This window comes from Myodes glareolus, chromosome 15, assembly GCF_982192425.1.
Source record: "Myodes glareolus chromosome 15, mMyoGla1.1, whole genome shotgun sequence".
Classification (NCBI taxonomy): domain Eukaryota; kingdom Metazoa; phylum Chordata; class Mammalia; order Rodentia; family Cricetidae; genus Myodes; species Myodes glareolus.
In genome coordinates this window covers 25374265-25394884 of record NC_142040.1, presented here as the reverse complement: position 1 = coordinate 25394884, position 20620 = coordinate 25374265, and the positions used below count along the sequence as shown (strand labels likewise).

Here is a 20620-nt window from a genome sequence, read left to right as displayed (position 1 = left end):
GGCTGGCCTCAAACTTGTAATCCTCCAGCCTCAGCCTCCCAAGAACTGGGATTGTATACGTATGCTATCTCACCATCTCAGAGCCCTATTTTATATAGGATTTTTTTCTTTCATTTTGAAAACTGTGCTGTGCTCTTAAATATTTTCTAGAGAGTTGGTTCTTGCTACAATCCTATAGTTTATCTGAAGTGCTGCATAGAAATAAGTCCACTTAAACAACTTCCTATGCATTTTAACTGTGAAAAATATAGCAAGAGGTTTCTAAATACAAGTTTCCTAGAAAAGTCTTCCATTTTTGTTAAACAGATCTAAATGTCAAGCATGAAGTTAAAATAGCTAGTAAAGTCATCTAGGCTGTGGTTCTCTTCATTAATACTGTCATGATTTTGTCTTTGAAGATATCCTAGCTCTGCTTCTAACTGATGTGCTACTCTTCCTACAAGAAAAAGACCAGAAATACATCTTTGCAGCTGTTGTAAGTATATGACCACACAACACACATTTTCGTACGACCACACAATGGACCTTCACAAGTTAGTGCCGTGTTGCCTGGAGTTCCTAATAAAATACAAAGGTCGCTTGGCAAGACTATGTCCATACTGTATTCCCACTGCTATAACAGATTTCACAACTGGTTCAGCAGGCAGTTTAATCAATTGTGAAAATATTGAACTATTTTAGTATTGATGGTGAATGTACACTGCCCTCAGGGCTTTAAGTACCTCCCTACTGTCTGACTATCTAGGTCTTTACTCTGGTCTCCATCCTCATCCCTAGCTCCCGTGCTTCACTCTGGCAACTCAGGTATCAGTGCTGGGCATGGGTCATGTCCAACATCTTGTTCTTTCTTTCTGCTGAATGGTCCTTTTACCATGCCACTTTCCAACGTCATCTATCACCTGCTCTGATAATGTTCCTTCAGTCCAACAAGAGGACAGGGAGATTTCTAAAGGAGAGTATTTTTTCATTTCTCGTGGTGCTGGGGATTGAACCCAGGACCTTTTGCATGCTAGACAAATGTGCTGCTCCTGAGTGACTGTGTCAAGCTTAAAGAAGAACCTCCTTCCTGCCATAGTGGCTTCTAATGACTGCAGTCACTCATGTGTCCCTTCCCTTTGTGGTAGGTAGATCACTCTCATTGTAGCACAAAAGTAGACTTTAGCATATTTTATAAGTTCAACTTCAAAATATGAAGCAAGTTTTGCCCCAGTAGGATCTCTTTCTGATAGAACCAGCTCCAGTGGAGATGGGGTAGCAGTTGGACTGAAGGCAGATAGAACCAGCTCCAGTGGAGATGGGGTAGTAGTTGAACGGGAGACAGATAGCCTCTCCTTTCTCCCTTCCCTTTTATCAGAGGCCTTCCATTGCAGAGAGCTATAGAGACTGGGCAGGAATGTAAGTGAGTCCACTTACATGTAAGTCCATGCAGTGAGCATGATGAAGTTAGTGGACTGTCCTCAGCTAGTGAGTACATGTCCAGGGTCAAGGCGAGTCACGCTTCCTGAGCTCTGGCTGGTGTTTATGAATTGAATGAGAATATGGTCCAGGTTAGCCAGTCTTCTGTTTCTACCATGCATCCCAACTCTAGAGTATCTTTTAAAGGTGACGGCTCCTACTCACTAATGTTGCTAACTTTTAAAAAATACCTTTCACATTCTAAGGCACAACAAAACATCCTTGTGGACTGCATTAGGTCTTTGCATAATCAGTGTATGACATCTGTGCCCAAAGCTGATGTGTTGCCTTCATTGTTGGGGATGTTGAATCTTGTTTTTCACTAGTGTTTGTGTAGTTAATAGGAATAATGACAAGCATGCCCTTGATGCCTTCTGGTTGGTAGGGATTTAATTAATGTTCCTTTGTACCCTTTGCTTATTCTTCACTTTGGAAAGATCTTGCCACCATCTCCCTTTCTCTGGAACACTGAACAACTAATAATTTTCCATCCTTCCACATCAAGTAGCTCAAACCCTCCTTACATTTTTACATACAGAAATAGGAAGCTGAAAGATAGATCTTTACTACTAAAAGGGTCTTAATGATGCTCAGGGGACCTCTCTCATTACAGAGAGAATTCAAGATCGGCTTTACTGATTTACTCTCCTTTTCCAGAGGCCAAGCATGGGACTGGGTAGACCAGTAATCTGTTTCATCATGATCTATTTTTTTTTCCTCACACTGTTCCTAAAAACATGAAAAACACTCCAGAGATGCCTTGGCCAATAACTCTAGATGTGGCATAGCTATGCAATATTGGGAAGGAAGACAAGCCAGCAACAAGAAATCAGAAGTGGAGAATATAGAATCCAAACTCTGGATAAAACTCAGTCCACAGGGAAAAAAACCAAAACTACATGCTTCAGCTGGCTCTGTAAACAGTGGTGGGAGCCACAGACTGAAGCAGATTTCATATCCCACATCCTTCTCATCCTGCAGACATTCTTTTGGCCCTTCTTTTAATCATGGTTCTTGATCCAGGTGTGGGGCTATTGAGGGTCTCATCTGTGAAGCTCCAGGGCATGGCACGGAGGCATTGAAAGACCACAGTAAATGTTGGCAGAAGTTATTTCATTATACCTTGGACACCAACTCTTAGACTTTCTTCCAATTTCCCTCAGATAGAATTACGTTAAATTCAGTTCTGTAGACATTGATTGCATGACTATTCTATACAAGGCAATGAGTCTGGCGTATTAAGATGATTTAGGGCCAGTTCTGCTCACCCAGTGTTCATCTGGTTAGTGAGGAGGAGCTTCTTACAGGTAGAGCTGCAGCAGTTCTGGGGCTGAGACCTGTGAGGCGGGAGCAAAGGGATTGGTGATGTCTAGAGACTCTCAGGTCATGTCCGCCCATTTCTACCTTGTATTTGATGACTTAGCCCCTTAGTTCCTAGGGTTCTGTTTCCATCACTGTCTTGCAACTATTTCTGATTCCAATGGGCTCTAACTTCTCATCCTTCACAATCTGATTGTAATGTTAGAGATCCCTTTTTACATTTTCTTCTTTGAACACAGTTGATCATATTTTTTTCTTCACCATCTGATCTCTTTAAAATTGCCCTTTTAAACTACCAATCTTAAAAAAGCATTTACTTCTTTTTCTAGACTCAATTTGTCTCTCTCTGTGTGGGTGTGCGTATGTAAGTGCAGAGGCCAGAGGAAGCACCATGTCCCCTGGAGCTGGAGTTACAGGTGGCTGTGAGCCACCCAGTGTGGGTGCTGGGAATCAAACTCAGGTCCTCTGCAAAAAGCAGTATTTACTCTCTCCCACTGAGCCATCTTTCCTGCCCCTAAACTGACAACCTTAAGGACAGTTAGTCCCTTAAGTCCTCATTTTCCATCTGCTTTGGGGTTTGAGCAAGAAATGTCCCTCACAAGCTCCTGTGTTGAAGGCCATGTTTCCAGCTGATGGTGCCAAACACTGTGCTAGCCACGGGAGAGCTCATGTGATCTGTTTCCTTCTCCCTTGGAGAGCTTCTGATGTCTCTAAAAGGATAGCGAGTGGGATGAAGGTTCCCCAGTCCTGTTGCTTCCTGTGGCTCCTTTCTCCCACGTGGCTCTCGGTTTAGATACCCCGCGGTCTCACCTATGCGTTTCCCAACTCTGGCAGGACCAGAAGCCTTCGGTTATTTCGCTTCAGAAACTTATTGCGAGAGAGGTCGCTAACGAGGAGCGAGGCATGTTCCTGATCAGCGCGTCATCTGCTGGTCCGGAGATGTACGAAATCCACACCAATTCCAAGGAGGAACGGAATAACTGGATGAGGCGCATCCAGCAGGCCGTGGAAAGGTAACCTGGCTGTCGCTCGTCTCTGGGGTGTCCTTGTTCGGTTGGGGAATGTGTTCTAACCGTGTCTCCCCCTGCGTGAAAACTTTGCCTCAGCCAGAATTGTCTGCTCCCTGACCTTTGCCCCCGCCTGCCGTAGCATGTCGCCTGCAGCTATGTCCTCTGCACGCCTCTCTGCATGCCGTGCCTTCCCGCTCTACCTGTGTGCTTTGCTGTGGCTCCTGCTCACCTGCTTCATGAAGACCTCTTAAGCCCAGGTGGTCTCTGTCTTACCTGAAATGCGTCACGTCACAGCCACTCTGAGGCTCTGGTTTGGCGCTTGCCGTCTATTGCCTGTAGTTTTTACATTTTACATGTAGGTAGAGTGTATCCCCTTAGATTGGAAGCTCCCTGGGGGCAGGGACCCTATCTTCTGTTTCTCCGTGTGCCCAAAGAACCATTCAAATAAATGGCTGGTGAATCTCAATGTTCTCAGTTAACGTATTGCTTGTTACTTGGGCAAGAATAATTTTGATAACTGAGGGGCAAGGGTGGGAATTATAATCCCTGTTGGTAATTTGATTAATTGGATGAACTTGGTATTCTGTAAGTTCCTCCCACCTCTACCACACTTACCCAATATGGAGGCCTGCAATCCGCCCTACATCCCTTCCACTCTAGCCCTGTCAAGAGGAGTTCCATAATGGTACAAATCCAAAATTCTATCATCTTAGTTGCACTGATGATGGTGGTAGCCGTAGGGGGAGGGTTAGAATATTTGCATTATCCTACAGAGCTGATTTTGAATCTATGTTGTAACATGTGCATACCCAAGAAAACTATCTTTTGAAAAGAGGGAACAATGAATTCTCTTCATTCTGATTTTTTTTTTTTTTTTTTTTTTTTTTGCCTGTGTGGTTAGTTCCCTTGCCAAGTTCCCATGTTTTTTTAATAAGCTTAGAGATCCTTGGAACTTGTTTCAGTGATGCCTTGGCTGTTGTCTTTTAAAGTTGTCCAGAAGAAGAGGGAGGAAGGACAAGTGAGTCCGATGAAGAGAGACGGAGAGCTGAGGCCAGAGTGGCCAAAATCCAGCAATGTCAAGGTACGATGTGTGCAGCCCTGACTCCCGGGTCCTGTGCTCTTGAGTGGTGGTGAGCATCTGAGGCCTGCACTGCCCACCCTCCACCTTTGACAACCACCAGTCCATAGATAAGGAAAAGTGACTAAGATATTCATGGAAATACACATAACCCATAGGGAACGCTGATTGTGGGTCACGTGGCGCTGGTGAGCCCTGGAGTTGCTGCCATGTCCAGCTTCTGTGAGCAGACAAGCTCAGCAGGAGGGCCCTCGAGTGCCCTGTGAAGCCAAGAAATACGTCATCTCACTAATTCTCAACTCCAGGCCCTACGTTAGAGTCACTTAGGGGGGTCATTAAAAATGTGCAGTCTGGCTGGGCGGTGGTGGTGCACACTTTTAATCTCAGCACTAGGGAGGCAGAGACGGGCGAATGTCTGTGAATTTGAGGCCAGCTTGGTCTGCAAAGTGAGTTCCAGGACAGCCAGGGCTGTTATACAGAGAATACCTATCTCAAAAAACAAACAAACAAACAAACAAACAATTTTGCTGTCTTCTCCTCAACTCCCTTAGCCAAATGAAGCAGGGACTCTCTGGATTTGATGCTAGTTAAGGTCTCTGTGTTCTAAGACTCCTGTCACACACTGAAGTCAGGGAAACTGATGTGTGCAAAGATGGTGTCTATAGCAGAACCATAAACTGACTTTGGCTCTGGCCAAGACTGACACCGAAGACTGAGGCTTCCCAACCCTGCACTGTTCACCCCGAGGAGCTTTCACTTGTTGAAAAGAGGGCTGCCTCAATACGCTTTGCAGAGCTGGGTATTCAGTCTTAGTAGAAAGCTGTCCCCATAAACAAAGAATAGCTTTGCAAGGTTGTCTGGAATTTGGAGAATGAGAGGTGACATTTATACATTTATTTATCGCATGCAGTGGATGATGGGAGAGATGTTAAGTCACTTGCAGGAGGTAACAGTCACTAAGTGAAGGCCTCCGAATTTGTATCTGGGTCTCTCACACCCAATGAAAGCATTGGGTCCAACTGCTTGCTGAATTGTGGTGTCTTCTTCCCCTAACTTGATTTTTTGTATTAGTTCTGCAGCTATGCTTGTGATAATCTCTTACAATGAATTTTATTCCCCAGAAATACTCAGTAACCAAGACCAACAAATTTGCACGTATTTGGAAGAAAAACTGCATATCTACGCTGAACTTGGGGAGCTGAGTGGCTTTGAGGATGTCCACCTAGAACCTCACCTGCTCATCAAGCCTGACCCCGGAGAGCCTCCCCAGGCAGCCTCCCTGCTGGCAGCAGCCCTGAAGGAAGGCAAGTTGCTCTGGGAATGGTTTGGTTTGACAGACTCAGAACATGTTTATCTACGCGTCACACACGGTGGCCTTGGTGCTGAGGGTACAACAGGATGAAACAGAATACTTATTCTTATGGAACCTATGTTCCAGAAATTTCAAAGTATAAAGAAATACGTATGTCAAATGATGGAGTGCTATGATGAAAAATTGGCAGAATAAAGAAGTGGGGAATTGCAGAGCTATAGAGAAGGGTAGGTCTTACTCACATTGGGTGTCCAGGACCCTTGGTAATGAAAGCAGAATAAAGGGAGTGGAGAATTACAGAGCTATAGAGAGGGGGCGAATCTACTCATATTGGGTATCCAGGACCATTATAATGGAAGCAGAGTAGCAGACAGATTTGGGGCATGTTTGGGAAATAAAGCAAAGGATTCTGATGGGTACCCATGATGCCCCTCTCACAGGACCAAGCCTTAATGGATCAAATCACTTGCTCTTATACTTAGCCAGTGGCTTCTACTTTCTTCTCTCTGTCAAATCTTCCCTAACGAGAGCTGGGAAGTCCACTGGCTTTTGTTCTTTTGGCTTAGCACATGATGAAGGAACTTGGACACACTCATGAGCCCTGCTGCTCAGGGGAACCCAAAGCAGTGGAGGCACGATGTAGGCTGAAGAGGAGAATGCTTCCTGGGTCACTGATCTGTTGTCTGCAGCTGAACAGGGCTTCTCATCAGGGTGAGGACATCATTGTCTCGAGAAAGGCCGTTGAGTGCACACATTGAGAAACCCCTTTGCTCTGCTAGGCTGCTATTTTCCTTCCATGCTCTTCTTGAATCCCATCCACCCTCCCAGGTCTGCTCAGTTTCCACCCCTTTTTAGGAACTTCTCCCCAGTCCCACTGGAGACTGTTGCTCTCCTGCGCCTCTGTGTGGCCAGAGCTGCAAGCATCTCCTACCCTTCTCTCAAATTCTCCCTAGTACCAGGACAGTAGATGCTGGGTGTGTGTAGTTTTCTTTCCCGAATGTGGTCAAAACGTGGTGTGAATGCTTGAGAAATAACTACAAGTTCCTCGAAATAGTAATATTCCACATGCTAGCTGAGGCTCCTTTCTGCGCGGAAACGTGTTTCCTTTTTTGGTGTGGTAGTTCCCAAGAGGACTAGAGCACAGATGGGAATGTGTGTTATTAAAAGCAAGTTTGAAGAAAGACTCTTTTGAGGAATAGCTAATATTTCTTAGTAACAGCATCAAAAATCCTGATACCTGATATTGTATGCATTATTAATTGAATTACGAGTTTTCAGCATACTGATTTACTGAAAGTTGCACCTGAGGTATTTTATACAATGTATTTTTAAAACTGTGTTAAATTCTCTATGCAAAAGGGTGTAGACTGCAGGGTTGTATAATTTTTCCATAAGGGACCAGCTGTAAGTGCTTTAGTCTTTGCAGGTCACACCCTGTTTGGGATATGTTTGTATGTGTTTATGTGCAAGTGCATATATAACCTTTAGTGCTATGAAAGCAGACTTGGGGCAGAGTGCAGTTGGTGCAATTCACGTTGAACATGTATGAAGCCCGGGGTTCAGTTACTGCATCGTATAAACCAGTCATGGTGCACATGCCTGGAATCCCAGGACCTGAGAGGTAAAGACCGGAAGGCAAGACTTCAAAGTTAGCCTCAGCTGCGTAGGTGTTTGAGACCAGCCTGGACTCCTATTTCGGGGAGAGAGGGGACTCAAAAAAACAAAAACAGAAAAGTAAAACCAAGCTACAGTTCTTAGTCTACATAACAGCAGTTGCAGGCCAAATATGATTTGTCGACCTTTTATCAACCACAGTATCTAACCATTGTGATGCAACAGATTGTCAGCTACAAAGTTCGTGCTCAAGAGCCAGGTGACAGAGTTACAATCAAATTAATTAACTCACAGGACGATCTTGTGATGTCCTCAGTAAATTTACAGTTTTGCGTTGAGCTTTCTTCGTGTAATCTGGGCCCACGCGGTCCACCTGGTGCACCTTGGCCACACCTGGTAGACTAAGCCGCCTCTCTATAGATCTCTTGTTTAAATCTACTTTTGTTTTCTTTCTTCTTAGCTGAGAGTCTGCAAGTTGCTGTGAAGGCTTCCAAGATGGGCGACGGGAGCCAGTCACCTGAAGAAGGCTCCGGAGGAGCTGTCCTGACTGACGTGCTCAGTGCCCAGGATGTACCGGCATCGCCAACTGCTTGTAAGTGATGGCGAAGGCCTTGGCGGGGAGCCGGAGCACAGCCCGGTGACACACAGGGGTCGCATACAATGAAAACAGTAACTGCCTGACTTCAAGGGAGCTTAATGTATTCTTTTTGTAATTAGAGGAATAATCATGCTGGCCACAAATAGGTATTGTGTGACTATTAATGACACTCGTGTTCCAAGCACAGAGTCTTATGTTGGTGGGGTATACTTTCTGTCCCCAATTAAGCATTGCACTGTCCCCAGATTGCACCTCCGTTTTCATGACTTCTTGGATGGATTTTGGAAAGGACTTTTAAACCTTTTTAAACGGCCTCTGCAATCCACTGAGGAAACAAGTTTTCAGACATAATATTATGGGCCTCAGCTAATCAATCAGGAAACTAAAAAGCACCCCCCCAACCTCCTACCCACCCAACGATACACAGTCCCACGTGTGAAGTGTAAGGTTTAGTGGTATGCTTATAGACAGAATTGCCAAATAATTCTTGCGGTTTTGTGGTACCTGGCTTATTGACCTCAATGCCTTGAACATGCTAGGCGAGAATCTCCTACTGAGCCACACCCCCAGCCCTCCCAAGAGCGTTCTTTGGGTCGGAATATTCTGTTTTGAGCAGCCAAGGTTGATCTCAGAGTTGTGATCCTCCTGCCTCAGGAGTGTTGAACTGGCAAGTGGGCACCATTGTATCCAGTTGTCCGTCCGTTTTAGAGATCAGAGGCGAAGACTGAGCTTAGCAATGTCTCAGAAGCCAACCGTGTTGCTTTATGTGTGGTTTTAAGCTGAACACCGAATTCCATATAGAATTCTAAAATAAGAACACCAAGAGTGTATTTTTCCATCAGGTAAAGATGGTAAAAGCTTCACTCTAAAAGAAATTATATGCAGATAAAATGTCTGTAATAGTTACTTTTTTTCTGACAAAATCCCATGTGGCTTTCACATTGGCCTCACATTTACTGTTGTAGTTGAGAATGGCCTTGGGTTCCTGATTCTCCCGAGTGCTTGGTTTATAGGTGTGCACTACCACACCCGCTCTATTTTAGAGTTTCCTTTACAAATTCTTTGGCTCAGTCGAAGTCTATAAGCCGTATACCTGTATCACGTATACATTTCTTGTGCCATTTTATCACCGGCACCTAAAATTATTTTTCCCCTCTCAAATTCTGCTGTATCTAATCCCGGCTTTCTATTTTCAGAGTGTGCACATATGTTTTTCATTTCGAGCAGCTAGATTCATCAGGGGAGTTGTACCTCTCTGAGTGGCTTCCTACACAAGAGCCTCATTATGCCCTTGAGGAAGTCTTCTCTAAAAATACAGAGGGTCTGCGCTTTCAGCCCCGCCCCGAGGACAGCTGGGAGGCTCCACTGCGCCCCTGCAGCTGTTTGGAGCACTTGGCGGCTCCTCCCATCCCTCCAGGCTGGGCAGTGAAGGTTCTCCTCCATCAGAATCCTCAACTCTTGTGTGGGAGCCTTCCAATGAAACACCCATTTGCTAGAGCCAGAGCATTTGCTGTCAGGGTCAGACAAGGAGGCATGGGCTGAATCCTGTATACCAGAGGCCATGTATTTTGGGTCTGGATTCGAGCATGGTGCTACGAGGAGTCTGATTTCTTTATAGTTGTTAAGGGCAGACAGTTACTCCTCGTTGAAAGCATGGGACAGAGAATGCAGTGGGCTCTGGGGAGGCTCTTTGTGAAGCAAGCCCATATCAGTCTGAGGTTACAAATCAAGCAAAGTTCTGTTTTTATTCATCAATATACTTAAGGGGGACAATTATGATCTACTTTGTACAATGGTGGGTCCCGCTGAAGCTGAGCCTGGGGGCACAGACACTGCTGGAAACTACAGTCTTCTATCTCTACGGGCTCCTCCACGTCCGCTTCCTCCTACATTTGACTGTTAACGTGAGGAAAGGGGGAGAGAAAGACTTGTTTGGAAATGACTTGGATGTCTCCTTAGGTGTTAGGAAAAGCTGCTAGACACTGTCCCTCCCCCCATCATGGCATAAGCATTGATCAGTCCGGACACAATGAATGTGGTTTTTGCTTGATTCGTTCGCAATGGCTTCCACTCAGGCGGGAAACTAGTTTAGAAGAGGCCTTTGGATTCCTGGGCAACTGTCATTTTCCAAAGATAATGCAAGCGATTTTGTCAAACAAAGAGAAAAGGGCATCCCCTTATTAGTGACACCCTATTTAAAAGAAGAAAATTACAAAACTCATCCCAAAATGGGTATTTGGATCAGGGTTCTGATAAGACATTGCTCTACGACGTGTGTCCGTGGCCCAGCTTTGATGAGCCTGGTTTGACTCAGTGGAAGGTGAACACAGTCTAAGTTTAACTGAGTTCATATCCTCCGCAAATAAATAATGAAATGCTGCCGACTGAGGTTTCATGGGTGGAAGTAAGTTTGTATTTGGTACTCACCATCTCTGGACCGGTTTCTGTGTTTCCCTAGGTTAAATGTACTATATTTACAATGTTAACGCTTAAGTGGGGGCCTTGAGAAAAGCTGGAACTGACGAGAAACTTGAGCAGGCCCTCAGTTTTAATGACTCTGAAGCCATAAGGCATTAGCCAACTCCAGCCTTCTTAGAGCAGGACCCCTTTCGCCTCTGCACCTTCCGTCTAGACTTTGGCCACCAGCCGCTGCTCTTGTACTGGCCACAAGGGAGCTTTTTCCGGACCTGGGTCTGCCAAGAGACCTTGCTTTTGTTCCTCCGGGTACCTGTTTTAAATTTCTCCTCTCTGGAGAGGCTTTTTCCTATTTCATGAAAGTGAGATGTAGACTCACAAACGGCACGTGGACATATCAGCCTAAGGAAGAAGTGCAATTAAAAACATGGTGACAGAAAATGCTGCTTGGTATTCCTTAGCCTGTAAGCTCCATGAGGGCAGGGACTGCGGGCTTGCTGTGCCCGGCTCTAGCGCCCTCTGTAGGAGCACCCAGAATGTATCATCTTGTGATGTTTCTTTCTTTTTTTCTTTTTTGAAGTGTGCGTCAGTTGTGTACAGAAGAGCCCGATTGGCTGGCTGATGTTTGATGTTGTCCTTTTTGTTTCTGTCTTAATGGTGTGCTTCCAGCACTAGTCACAGAAGGGACAGAAGGAAGAGGCTGTTGGGATGTGGATCCTGGGCTCCAGGGTGTGGTAACGGACTTGACGGTCTCTGATGCAGGGGAGAAGGTATTGTTAATTGTTCACCAATTTGTTAGTAACCAGCACCCGTTGTTTTATGTATATAGTAGCTTCAGCTATCAGGCAGTGAGTGGACTGAAAATACTTTTTCTGAATTGTTTCTGATTCATTTAAATATCTCTATTGAAACTTTCTAATCTATTCTTTAAATGTTCGTGTTCTTTCTATATCATATAGGTGTAAAAAAACAACTGAAAAGTTATTAAAAAAATCAAACAAAAAGCTTGAAAACCCTCATGTGTATATGTGTGTGTGCGCTCTCTGACTTCCAGGCTTCCTTTCTGCACTGCAAACCTGTGCTTTTCCTCACTACTTTTGGCAACTCTGTGGCTGAGAGGCGGCCCCGGACATTGGGATGCTGCACCACCAGATGGCGCCACTGGAGCTGACCTCGTTTCCACTCTGGGAAGGTCTTGCTTCTGTCCTCTGTCAAGACTTTTCTTCCACTCTTCTTCCCCCATAGTCCACCTAACATGTGCAGACTTTGAATTCGCGTAGCAACGTTTTGCCTGTGGCAAGGTGTTCCCAAATGCTGCTCTCTCTCTGATTCTTGATATATGTAGGCCACAGCTCTCTCTGTAGAAATTGCATGCGTACCATTTCCTATTAGCTTCAAATGTGTGATGTCATAAGCAGGGGAGGAAATAGCACTCCGGTTCGGGGAGGTGGCGAGTCGGGTCAAGAGTTTTTGCTTTGTCTAGCACTGGTGTAACTCCACAGCCAAGTACTGATGTGGATCAGTGTGAGAATATGGCACATGTGTATCATGAATCCAACATTTTACTGTTACATGTTTTCCAGATATGTGACATAGGACAGAACCAAGTCTGACTTTCAGAATTCCACAGACCTGTCTGCTCAGATTTAGTATTCACTTGCAAAGTTCAGAGGCCCGAGTTAATGTATGAATGCAGAGTTTTACTGTCCTTATTCTGATTGTAAACATTCAAACATCTTTGTTTACAATGCTCCTCCTTCTCCACGCGATCTTCGCTCAGAAGCCTGCAATAAGTGCCTTTCAACTGCCCCTAGGATTTTAGGGAGGGAAAGTAAGCTGGCAGAGGCAGAATAATTCGGCATAGAAGGTGGCTTGGCTCCTATCCATGGCTCGGTCATAGGAGGCTGAGTGAGATGCTGTGTCCGGGTTCCTCTTGCTATGAACCTGGAAGAGCTGACCTTTGAAAGAAACTGAGCTATAGGAAAGGATCACTTGGCTAAGACTCTAAGCAAGTGTATAATGGATGTTTTAGCATTCGTGTTCTTAATAAGATAAGGTAAAAATAATAGGAAAAAATTAAAAATTAGAAATTCTCCTGTAGTTATGATGCAGTGGTCAACTGTAGTTATGACGCAGAACCACCAGGTGGCAGATGAACTCCATTAAAACGATGATCCGCAGTTTCTTGTCTCATCCCAAACCCAGTGGTTTGGTTACAGTTCTAGCTGTAAGTAACCACCTTAATCCAGTTTAACATAATCTAACTCATGTCTACATATTCACTTCTTTATAGAGTATAAAAGTATAAACATTGTGTTTTTTTTTTTTAACCACAAAAACAGTGGATAGATAAAGATGGGCCCGTAAGAAAAGCAAGAACCACCCAACTGGAATGCTTAGCCCTGGTGTCTTCCACACGGTTGGGCAGAGTTCTGAAGTACTGACATGTCATCTCCCCCTTCAGCCTTTGTCCTTTCCCTGTTAGAGGGACGACTTAGCAACAACATCTTTAACTGGCAGGATGAAGAAAAGGGGATCAGGCTAGCCCATCGCCTGACTAAGCTAAGTGACTCATTTGGCAACAATGAAAGCTCCTTAAGGACCTCACATGACTGCCTTTCTTTAGGGCTTAAAAAGACATGTGCTCAGACAAACGCAAGCATCCTACAGAAACCGCAGGCGCTCAGAGCTAGGGATACGGATGATTTTCCATTTCATAAAATGTGGAGTTTGTGGTGTTGATTGCTCCTTACTTCTTGAAGAGACTCTGGGCACCTTGTAGTCATTTACTTGTTGAGCGTCCCTTACATGGCCAGGCACCATTCTGAGGTTTGCAGATATAATAGTGAATACACAGTCTTACTCTTCATTGGTTTACTAATGAGAGAAGACAGACAATAAATAAGCAAATGCTTAGTGCCATTAATGAGCCGCCTTCAGTATCTACATGCTCCCTAATGTTCAGTGGTATGAAAGAGACAAAAATCTAAGGCATAGGCTCCAGCCCCAAGGAGAAGATGGCCAACCTTGTGTGGCTTCCTTCACTGTTTTTGAACTGGACTGGTGATTCATTGAGGTAGGATCTGGAGGACACTAAGTGTTCCCCTGGGGCCATCTCTCTGTACCTTGGACATCATGAGTCTCCAACATTGAGATGGAGGCCTTGAGCCCTGTGATGTTCCATGGCTTCCAGAGAGCCTTGCGTATCAGACTATCCCTGGAGGCGAGCCAAGGGTTCGCTGAATTTCTTCACTGTCATCTGTGCCGTTGGAAGGCATGATTGGCTAAAAGTTGTCACGCATCTCTAACTCTGAATTTGAGTGGGTGAGACCTGCAGTGTCGGGGGCGGTTTAATTCTCCAGGCGTGTCTCCCTAGAAGAGACGGTCATGGTAGCTGAGGTAATGGAGGTTAGAGAGAGAAGCTCATATATTAGGAAAACGCAAAGGCTTTCAAATGTCAGGCGGCTGTTGATTTTCTCATGTTTTTATGTGTTTTAGGTGGAATATAGAAGTTTCCCAGGTTCTTCACAGTCGGAGGTGAGCTACACATACTTTAACCATAGACCATCCTTTCTCAATTTGTAGCCAAGGAAGCTTTTCAAGAATCTGACACATTCAATCCTTTTTCTCCCCAGATCATACAAGCGATACAGAATTTAACCCGTCTCCTCTATAGCCTTCAGGTAATGACTCTTCTGCAATCTCCACCTTTTGAATGTGTCTTTCAATGTCCTCTGATGATCCCCAGACCTTAGAAATTAGCACGTCTGAAAGGTGTTAAGCGATCTTAGAAGCATGCCAAGCCCTGAGGTGTGACTCCGCCAGACAAGCGGAGTTTGCCTGGTTTTGTAATCAGGAGGCAGCCCAGCACCACCACATTTTACCCCATTCTTCTCTGAAACCGTAAAATGGTTCCTGCCTCTCAAAGATAGAAATGAGTCCGCTCAGGCCTGACACAGGGAAATGCTTAGCTGCGTGCAGCGCGGACTTCACATTTCCTGCTGAAAACTTAAAGTCTCACCTGAGCGCGTGGCACTTCCACATGTGGCCTTGGGCCTTGGGGAAGAGCAGTTAAATTATTTGCACGCTCTTTTGTGGTATAGTTCGCTCATTACTCGACACTTATTGGGTGTCCTTTCTGCGCTGGGCACCGTGCAAAAGGGTAAGTTCACAAAAGCAAAGGGGTCCCCGAGCCCCCTGTTGACAGCTGGTTATCTTTTAAGGAAGGCACAAAAATCACCCTTGCGGTGTGAATTAGAGGACTGGGAAATCCATCCCTCAGGTGATGCTCACTAAAGAGGCCATTAGTGCACCCAAAGTGGTTTGTGTGATGATTAAAAAATTTTAAGGCTACCAAGGCAATAGTTGTAGAGTAGGAATTTTTGAGAATGAAAAAAAATCAAATAAAATGTCCTGTGGTTCTGAAGAGAGAATTGCTGTTACCCTGCTAATTAAAAAACAAAACTAAAAAGACATTGGTTCCCATATTGTGTGTACCCCTGCAGAATTTAGATTGCTTCATGTTACTCATTGGTAATACATCTTTTCGTGGCAGCAATTTTTCTGCAGCATAATTGTTAATGTATGTATAGTATTTGGGCCTATAGAATTTATTCACTTCCAGTTATTTATAATTGTGTTATTAATAGCACAAAATGTCGATATCCTCATATTCACATATCTTTAGCCATATTTGACTGTCTCCTTAGGCTAAGTTACTATAGATACCATTTTGCGATTTTGTTCAACTGCAAAATTAATCAATCATATCTTTTTTTCTTTCTCTTTTTCCTTCCGTCCCCTCCTCAATTTAAAAATGAAGTAAGATATGAGATTACTTTAATTTGTGCTTCTTTACTTATAATTAAGACCAAGCATGTTCCATCAATTTCCTGTTAGTCTTTTGTAGCTCATATTTTATATCATAGGACTGTTAACGGAAAACTGGGTCTAAATTTAGAGTAGAAAACATAAAGCCATGGGTTCATTAGATGTTTTCTTATTTGTATTTTGACACGAACAAACCTCGTCCTCTTGAGCACTGTTGACCTCACGCTCACTCTTGTTTCAGTACCAGGACCATTGCTTCAGTTGGTAAAGCTTGGGTTACTGCTGAGCACATGGAGACACTAGTTTCCTCTCAGTATGTTTTCTGTATGATTTGCACATTTTACAGAGCTTCTAAATCACTTTGTCCATTTCCTGCCCTTCTACCAAGACCATTATATTAGAATTGTACTGTATTCATGAATTGAATGGAAGAAAATTTGTGCTTCTGCCATCATCGGTTACCTTGTGTAAGAGCAGGCTCAGTTGCCTCTTATTTTAGGTTGTACAGGAAGCTTTGTAATTGTCTTAATATATGCACTATATAAATTTAAAAACATATGTTTATGCTTCTCCAATTATGATTGTTGATAAAAATACTATTTTTTATGTATGTGTTTCATTAACAGCCAACTTATTTAACTTTAGTTTTTGTTTTAATAAATTTTTCATGGATTCTCTGGAATGTTTCAGGTAGAAAATTCGAAAAAAAATAGTACTATGACTATTCTTCAATAATTTTATCAATGGCATTTTCTTGGCTTATTGCGTTGGATAGATAGAGGAGTATCTAACTTTCTGACATGGTGACAGAGCATTGTCATCTGTGAATGTGTTGGGCTGTAATCATGGCTATCCTGGGACACATGTGACAAACACAGCACAGATTGGCTATGCCTCCATCGGAAAACATGCTAACAGTGGTGGCAGTAGCTTCTTATCTGGTTCATACCATGTGGAGATGCCTTCACTGTCTTACAGATGGTAGGTGTGACACAGATGATCTGGGAGGTCCATTCATTGCGTGAAACAAATGACCTGGTTTTCTTTTAAATGTCAACTGGGAAGCTTTGGCTTGAGAAAGAACATTAAACTCTCAAGGTCTGGAGACCTTGGGCTTCCTGACTTGGGCTCTGTGATGAGACTGTGTAGTCATTTTGTTGCTGTTCTCCACCCCTGAGCACAACCCTATGTGGATCTTTGGCCCAGAAGAGTTCATCAGCCTATTGACCTCAGTTTTGCAATATGTTAAGTCAGTGGCTTTCAACCTTTGGGCCATGACCCCTTGGTGGGAGAGTTGGATGACCCCATAGGGGTCATTTGAGACCATCGGAAAACACAGATCTTTACATTATGATTCATAACAAGAGCAAAAGTACAGTTATGAAGTAGCAATGAAAATAATTATATGATTGGGGATCACCACAACAAGAAGAACTGTATTAAAGGGTCACAGCCTAAGGAAGGTTGAGAACCACAGTGTTAAGTTGAATCCAAATGGGAAACATCAATGCCTCCAGTAGGTTCCCTTCACCTAAATAAGCTTTTGAGCCAGTCTTAGTCTATGGGGTGTGACATTTCTGTTTTGTGGCATGGCTCTCTCCTTAGAAACTGAACTCCAGCCCATTTGTGAAACATGAAAATGGCAATTGGTTCCTATAGCAGAGTTGGAGAAGTATAGGCAAGCTGACAAAGAAAAGGTCACAGATAATTCCACCCAGTAAGTGAAATGAGGGTGAATTAAGACTTCCTAAACATAAATGTAACTTTAAATGTGGAAATCAGTGTCCAGTCTTCAAGTATCTGTTTGTGAGGAGGGAAGAGAATGAACTTATCCCAAGCTCATGCAGGCATGGTAAAGTCTTTATGGTTGCACTGAGATATCCTAATTGTAGTCCTTATGCAAGAGCTAATACCTATTAGATTTGATGTGTAAAATATTGGGGTTTGCTTTATAAAAGTACCGATACTCTGGGGGTCTCTTGATATTGAGTGGTGGCAGCGTCTACAGTGTGGTTTATCAATGCTGATATCCCGTTCTCCGTGAGGACCGGCCGTTCTTCTAAGAGCTCTCTAAAGTCATGTCTCAAGAGTGACCACGATTTTTTTTTCAATTAATTTTTTTTTTATTTAAAAACGTAAATTTTATTTCAAAAGACCCCATTGAATACATTTTTGAGTCTTATTCCAAAGCAAGTATGAATTTAAAATACTGGAGTTTGTTAACTTTCAGAAGTAGAGAAAAGTGCTGATATCACAAAAAACAAAAAACAAAAAAAACCAACGATGGTCAGAATTCCTTCTTCCCAGGGTTTGTGTTACATAGGCAATTTAAAAATGTCTTAGGAAGGAAAAATGTGAATTTATCCTTAGGTTTGTAATGACATCTCATTCAGAGTCAAGCCATGCACACATGCCTGGTGTGTGTCTGCAATTTGTTCCTTCTCTACTTCTTTACACTTTAAATAGTAACTTTTAAAATTAAAAGCTTCCAAGGGCATTCATAGTAGGTTGTTGTTGTTGTTTTGGTGTAGTGACATCTTTCCAGGTCCTGGTAACAATTTACTATAATATTGTCCAGCTTTTCATAGGTAAATACTAGAGTTCAAAATTTTTTTTAATGTTTGGTCATATCTGCTGGGATTTCAAATATCTATTTCCCCTTAACCATTGTAGCCTCCTGTTAGCAATCCAGTTAACAATGAATGACTTTAAGCTTAGATTTGCTCTAATGCAAAAACCTAGCAGTAAAGAGACTAGCTCTACCCAATTCCGTATCTCCTAAAAATGGCATTAACTGTGATTTTCAGGCATTATGTTATAAAAAGGCTATTTGCCAAAAGTCTCCAAATAGTTGACTTTTATTTTTATGTCTTCATGAAAGCAATGTATAAAGCGCAAATAATTTCTGGTTTGGGACTCAAATAAAAGATACCACTGTGTTTATATAGATTCTTAAATTCCCACGAATGATTGACTAGGGACCTCAGAAGGAGAAGGAGACTCTAACAGGAATTTAGAGTCTTGTGAATTTACACACTAAATTTTTACCCAAAGGACTGACTTAAATACAGCCCAACAACCAACAACCAATCACTTCTCCAGAAGCAGGGACGAGAACAATCAGCCCTCTGTAGTCGTAAGTTTCTCGTCCTTGGATTTAACCACCCTTGGACTGAAAAGATGAAAAAACCAATTCCAGAAAGTTCCGGAAAGCGCTGTGCTTTCTGCTCTTCCCGTGTGGATAAAGTGATGTATAGATGGCACATTAGTTGTCACAAGCAATCCCAAGGCAACTTAAAGAGTTCAAGTGACAGGATATGGGTGGGTTATGACTTATTACTAAGCGCTGTCAAGTAAAGACATGAGCATCACCAGGTTCGGGCATCCACTGGACTCACCAGACCAAACTCTCTTAGATACCGAATGCCAGTGATGCTGATTGTCTTATTTCCTTCCTGTCTAACCCCAAGTCATACCGATCGGAAATGTAGACAAGCCTCCTTGAAAGCTCAAGGTGCCTCGGAAAGTGGCAGGACGTGACAGGAAGTAACCCAGCAAGCATTCTGTGTTTTAGAGCTATTTCCAACCAAGAGGTCAACAGTCCATGAGCAGTGCTAACTTCGTGCCTTATTGACAAAGTGTCCCAAAAAGCCCCCTAGAAGAGGCAGAACTGAAATTGGCTCCTTGTTTCAGTACATGGTTGTTTGGTCCCATTGCTTTGGGGAAGGCAGAACTTCATGGCGGGGGGTACCAGGTCCAGCAGAACCACTTACCACATGATATCAGGATACAAAAAAAAGGAAAGGGCTGGTTCCCATTATCTTCTTCCAGGACACATACACACAAACAGTCCCAGACAGATAGACAGACAGACACACTTTTGTACCGCCTTTCCCCATATACACACACTCCTACATTGTCCATCCATTAGACCTGTCTCCTAAAGGTTCTGCCTTTCCTTACTAGTTTTACAGCTGACCACCAGGCCTTCAACCTTTGGGGATCCTTTACCACCCCATGTGTGATTCTAGCCTGTACCTACTCATTTGACCCTTCTGCTTCCCCCTGCTTCTCCCCTAGGCTGCCTTGACCATCCAGGACAGCCACATCGAGATCCACAAGCTGGTTCTACAGCAGCGGGAGAGCTTGGCCTCTTTCCGAGTTGGCCCCTTGCAGGACCAGGAGAAATCCCGCTACCTGGAAAAGCAGCGGGAAGAGTTAGCTAACATCCACAAGCTTCAGCACCAATTCCAGCAGGAGCAGAGGCGCTGGCACCGCCTATGCAACCAGCAGCAGCGCGAGCAGGAAGCCCAAGAGAGCTGGCTACAAGCGCGGGAACGTGAGTGCCAGTCACAGGAGGAGCTATTGCTGCGTCACCGTAGTGAGCTGGACCACCAACTCCAAGAGTACCAGCAGAGCCTCGAGCGGCTGCGGGAGGGCCAGCGGATGGTGGAGCGGGAGAGACAGAGGATACGTGTCCAGCAGGGTCTGCTGGGTCACTGCAAACACAGTCGCCAAAGGAGTCTCCCCGCTGTCTTCTCTCCAGGGAATAAGGAGGTATGCCTTAGCCCTGCATAGACTGGGCTTACCCAAACATCTGTGGTCCTGGTTCTTGGTGAAGAGCTCCCAAGAGTGCCTCTCAGTTTGGATATGGAAAAAAGCCAAGAGCGTTTAGAACCAATTCTTGGGTATCTTGACTTAAAAGATGGAAATTCTAAGGTCCTGGGTCTTTATTGGGGCCTCGGTGCTCTGAGACACCCTTTCCTAAGAAAAGACCACAGAATGGAGTTGTCCCAATAAAATAATGGATATTCTGACCTGGAGGCACATCCACTGTGAGAAAGATGCCTCTTAGGTATTTGAAAGACCCTCTTTAAATGATGTAATGTCATAGACTAAGAGTATTCTATTGTATTGTATGGCATGTGTCTTTTGTAGATCATTTAGCTCTTCATGTATAAGCATTGAATTACACAGATTTTTTTTAA

General features: G+C 43.8%; 1 protein-coding gene across 5 annotated transcripts in view; it reads left to right on the top strand.

Annotated features, from left to right (window-relative positions):
• Arhgef28 (Rho guanine nucleotide exchange factor 28) overlaps positions 1 to 20620 on the top strand; it is a 291631-nt gene that overhangs the window by 238152 nt on the left and 32859 nt on the right. For 4 of the 5 annotated variants that reach the window (XM_087896810.1, XM_087896812.1, XM_087896811.1 and 1 more), the window contains 9 exons: positions 399 to 475; positions 3610 to 3788; positions 4775 to 4866; positions 5985 to 6167; positions 8250 to 8381; positions 11472 to 11572; positions 14301 to 14339; positions 14438 to 14485; positions 19713 to 20189. In XM_087896810.1, the coding sequence (XP_087752936.1) occupies positions 399 to 475; positions 3610 to 3788; positions 4775 to 4866; positions 5985 to 6167; positions 8250 to 8381; positions 11472 to 11572; positions 14301 to 14339; positions 14438 to 14485; positions 19713 to 20189 (1328 nt within the window). Of the gene's footprint in view, positions 1 to 398; positions 476 to 3609; positions 3789 to 4774; positions 4867 to 5984; positions 6168 to 8249; positions 8382 to 11382; positions 11573 to 14300; positions 14340 to 14437; positions 14486 to 19712; positions 20190 to 20620 lie in introns of those variants that run through there. The other variant, XM_087896814.1, reaches the window with a different exon arrangement.